The 5,192-nt window shown below is 42.4% G+C and overlaps 1 protein-coding gene across 1 annotated transcript; it reads right to left on the bottom strand.

Annotated features, from left to right (window-relative positions):
- Positions 1-2,492: 2,492 nt before the first annotated feature.
- LOC147617954 (uncharacterized) lies at positions 2,493-4,372 on the bottom strand. Its single transcript, XM_086776222.1, has one exon. The coding sequence runs from the start codon at positions 4,313-4,315 to the stop codon at positions 2,807-2,809; it is 1,509 nt and encodes a 502-aa protein (XP_086632348.1). The 5' UTR covers positions 4,316-4,372; the 3' UTR covers positions 2,493-2,806.
- Between the last annotated feature and the right edge of the window lie 820 nt (positions 4,373-5,192).

The raw sequence follows: 5,192 nt of genomic DNA, 5'->3' as shown, positions 1-5,192 counted from the left end.
TCTTGGCAAAGACTTAATTTAATCAATAACTGTGAAAGAAAAGCTAATGATTCACGTAAACATTTGCTAAAAGAAAAGATTGCAACAAGAACACAGTACTGAGGGTAGCATTTATGAGGTCGCCCCCCCCCCCTCGAAAGGAACTTGTATTAATTTCTCCAATCGGAGAGATTGATTTTTTATTTACTTCTTAAGTGAAAAGTATACCAAGTATTGACTTTGGGCTTAGTTTGCCCTTTTTCCCTCCTGTAAGAACAGTTCTTTACCAAAAAGAAAAACTAAATTTCAATATTTCCAAGGTTTAAATTGTATCATCATGAACGATTTCCAAGGTTTAAATTGTATCCAGTTGGATATAAGCTAGACTTTATATAACAATCGCATACATGATGTTTTTCGATCTTTTGAAAAAACCATGGCATGAATCACATGTGTACGACCTTATTCCACCAAGCAGTCCGTATAAACAAGCCTAGGCTAATTAGTTAGCATAAAGCATGGCCTTGAGTGGACCTTCGTCTTACATAAATCTACCACAACTTTTTTTATGCAACTGCAAAAGAAGTGTTACCATTATAAATACGTTGGGTTGTTGAAGGGGAGATGTATAGCGAAAGACAAAACCTAAAGAATCTACCACATACTCTTTAATTGTGCTATTGCAAAAAGTATTAGCCTCTTGACCATACCTTATAGTCTAGACTAAGATATCCAATCCTGTTGAGCTTCTCCATCAAGCATGCCCCTCGCGTAGAGAGTGAGAAAGAGAGACAAAGCATAAGAGGGGTGTCGAGGGCTCAACAAGACGAGCTTGACTAACGAATACTACGAACAAAAACAACCATTGCACCTGTTGCCTCTACAATGCAAACTCTCTATTGTTTGTGCCGCCTATGAAAGAAGGCAAGAAGAGGGAGGGGGCACAAACACACAAAGCAAGAGGACTGTGCTTTGATTTTGCCTATGAAAAAAGAGAACGCAAGCACGAGGGAGAGAGTAGTAGTTGTTGGCGAATCACAACGCAGACGGGGGAGAGAGAGAGAGAGAGAGAGAGAGAGAGAGAGAGAGCTTGTTTGTCTCGGATAATAGGTGGAGGAGATGAAGAGAGAGGGGCCACTACACAAAGCATCCAGCTTTTTGTTTAGAAATATGGTTCACAAAGCAAAAACAAAGACGAAAAACAAAACAAAACAAACAAAACAACAAAAACTAGAAAAAGAAAATTTTTTACAAAACAATTACCTAATTGAAGGAACCTTCCAAAAATAAACATAAACACACACACACAATCATACAAAGACTTGATCATTAATAAGAACTTAAAACTACTCTACTGAGATACTAATCAATAACGCAAAATAGCACAGCTCCATAGATCATAATTGCTCCAACCAAACATGTAGCAACCTCCTCTAGTATGTGTATTACACAATTGCTAAGCAAGTTATGGATTTAATCAACCACACAAGTAGTATTTGGCCTCCTCGTATCAAAATTATGTGAAAATGCTCTGTTTTCTCTGTATAAACTGCGTCGCCTGCTCCTGAGGGATTTTGGGCTAATTAAAGTGTCAATTGATAGCATATAATGTTGCCTAACACCCCAAGGCAAGTCCAAAATCCATCAATTGTATGATTTTTGCAAAAAACTAGGGTTAATTTCATCCAGCAAGTGACTCTTTTTCTCTATTTTGTGAGGGCTTCAAAACCAATAATTTTCAATCACACAAATGCATCATATTTGCTCCAAATTCAGTGCAGGACTTGCACATGAGTTGCCAATACATTCATCCTTGTCACATACATATTGCTTCGCCAAATTTGCATCTATTTTCACCATACATCACCGCTTCCAAGGTCCTACAGCACTTACAAACAAGAACAAAACATTAAGCTAAACTTTAAAGAGAATAGGACTCGAAAGTGCAACCTTTAACTCCAATGTTTGTCCAGACATGAAGTGTAGGTTCATCAACTCTATCATGCATAGCAAGGACAATAAGGTACGACATCCCCACTCACGTCATCAGTGCCCAAGAGTAGGTGCAGGTTTGTATAAGGTTATTTCAAAAGTATATACTTTATAAAACCAACGAGCTGAGTTTCTATCACTCTCCAGAGGTGATGGGCATACTCAATCATGATAGAGTCTAGCACTCCAAGACTACTCTATGTCAACAAAGAAACACAAACATAGGAAAGAACTAAACTAACTCTATAATCAGTTGGAGCAAGAAAGAGTTACAGATCAAACTTAAAAGATTAAACAAAGTTTACTTTGAGTTAGAACATCAACCCCACATATTTACAAAAAGAGCCTTGAACTAAGAATTAAGTGGGTTTTTCAGCTCCCCACTTCTATAAAACTTACTTTGTATCATTCTAAACGTTCCAAAAGCTGAAATACTAAAGATGAACTTACTTTTTATCATTTTAAACATTCCAAAAGTTGAAATCAATCATGATGATGTAGAAAACACTGCCAACATCCCAAAATGAAAGCCAAGTCATACATATGAATGATTAAATAAGCCTATAACAAGTGAAGCCATCAAATTGCACCACGTTTAACATTATACCAAACATCCAAGAAAGATGTCAAGCTTGATTGTCCCAAGGATATCTCATTGAAATATCTATCCCAAAAAAAAAAAACATGTGCAACCCAAGGAGACACCGAGATATCTATCCCAAAAAAAACGTGTGCCACGGCAAACTTACATGCATCACACATTGAACTATATGTGCTCTTCCACTTCATGCACTCTTGTTCCCTTTCTCCTCTGCTGGTGTCTCACATACACCACTCACACCGGCTCAGCCTTAACTGGTCCTTCTGTCTGATATAAAGGGCCATAAGCCTCATATGACTTATTAGACATGCACTCTTGAATTTTCGCAATCCTCTCCTTTGCCGTCACCAGCTTTTCTTTTTCTTTCACCAGCTTCATACATGAAAGTGGCCAAAACCACAGCCTAGAGAGCCTTGCGACTTCTGCAGAGATTTCCAGGACCTCATCTTCATAGGCTTCAAGCACCAAAGCGGCATGCATTTCCCGGCTGCAGCCGGAGATAAAGTACACCTTTTTCTTATAATACAGAATGCAGGGATCAGACAGTACCTTGTCTCGGTCAGGGACATAGTACCGCGTCTCCTGGAGAGCCACCAATGACTTGTCTTTGTCTTTCACTGATGACTTGTCTTTGTCTTTCACCAATGACACGCCATTAGACCCTGCCACTAAAAGCTTGAACCAAAAACCTACATCACTGAAATCCCTGCCTTTATTCTCAAATCTGGCATGAATGTCTGTGAACTGATCCATTATATACTCTTCTGTGGCGAGGAGGTTGGCATGCCGATACTCAGTTGGGCATGTCCCTCTGAGGTAGAGACACTTCTCAACATCCAGGTTATACTTATCTGGGTGGGTACTCATGAACTTTCTCAGAGCCTCCCTTATCTCCTGAGCGCTTGGAGGATAACACATCACAAGTTGACCTCTGGTTCTGGTATCACTGTTGGAAATTAGCCTGGTACCCTGCTCAGACCCCACCAAGATTACCGTGACGCGCTTACCATCAGCTTGCTTCTTCGCCCATGAAACTAGCTGTAAAACATCTGCTTCAGACAGCTTATCAATATGGTCAACTATGAAGACCAGCTGCTTTCGTCTAAATAGTTTGACCCAGAAAGACAATTCGCTAAGGATTTCCAGTCCTGACTCAGGACGCATCCATGACATAAAACTGAGACGAAGACTTCTGTACCTTTCATTGATAGTCGCCTGTATGGCTTTGAAAGACTGTTGTTTAGCCCCGTCAAGATAAATTGCTGCTCCCCTATCCCTTGCAGCATCACATAACTGTGTAGTCTTACCGATTCCAGGACATCCAACCATCATATAGAAAACTCCATCTGGGTCTTGGTCCAGCAGAGCTTTAGTATCCACATTTGTAGAAGGGATCCACACACGGTCCCCATGATTCATGCTTGGGGCATCTCCCCGGCATGCCAGATATACACAGTAACCCTCATTCGCAACCACCACTGTGAAAACAAGGCCCAGAACTGAACACCAGAACTTCAACCTGGAAGGGGAAGATGAGAGAGGAAGGCCTGCGGAGGAGGATGGGGTAGAGGAAGATGTGAGAAGTCGACGGACAGAGAAGGCATCCCTGTGGTGAAGCATGCCTGTGGTGATGTGGGGCGCATCCCGGAAGCCACCCCCCTGTGGTGAAGCATAGGTGTGGCGGGCCGAGGATGAGAGAAGCCGAAACTGGATACGGGCACTGGAGGTTAGAATCCGCCTCATCAAAGGAGAATGAGAATGAGATGTCGACTCTGCAGTTCGAGGGTTTAGGCCGGTTACAGACCGCCATTGTGCCCAAACCAATAAATTGAACCCACGTCGGATTTGGGCAGTTTAGGATACACACCAGACACCGCCAAAAGCTCCTGCCTTTTGCACGCCTAGTTGGCAGCTGACTGAGCGCCAAATCCAGTTGGTCCCTCGGCTTTGAGAAGGCCCTCATATTCCTGGTACTTTATATGGAGTCGAGGGGATATGAGATGACGGGAAGGCCTCATGTAGGGCATACATGTGTGCACCGTAGAGCTGGACCCAGTGTTGCAACCAGTGCAAATGGGCAGTGCTACGACAACGTCGTGTAATGATGCAGCATGTGGAGGAATACGGACAGTTTGATCCCACCATTATTGATCAAGTGGTTGCACAACATATTTCATCGGTAAATTGATCGTAGTACGTGGATGTTTAAGGACTGTGTGTATCTTTAAATTTATATGTGGGCTATGCTTCTCACAGGACTCCAACATTGGGGAAGCGACAAGAGTCTTGCAACCAGTTAGGCAGGTTTGCATGCGGTCCAACCAAGTGGCGGGCACTAATTAAAGGCTTGCAAAATGCTATGCCTATGGCTCCTGATGTGAATGCCAATAACGTGGAGATGCTCGAACAAGAGATGGATGACATGCTCGAGGCAATTTTTGAGGCAAGTGATCTTGTGGCCAAGGGTATGAAGCAAGTGATCTTGTGGCCGAGGGTATGAAGGCTCGTACACCCTTATATGACGGCTCAAGGATTTCCCGTCCTAAAGACAGTTCTTACGTTGCTAAACCTTCAAGGGTCATTTGGTTGGAGTGATAAAAGCGTCACAGAGCTACTCAGG

This window comes from Cibotium barometz, chromosome 36 (assembly GCF_041138505.1).
Source record: "Cibotium barometz isolate CiBa-2024 chromosome 36, ASM4113850v1, whole genome shotgun sequence".
NCBI classification, from domain to species: Eukaryota; Viridiplantae; Streptophyta; class Polypodiopsida; order Cyatheales; family Cibotiaceae; genus Cibotium; species Cibotium barometz.
This window is presented reverse-complemented; position numbering and strand designations above follow the sequence as displayed.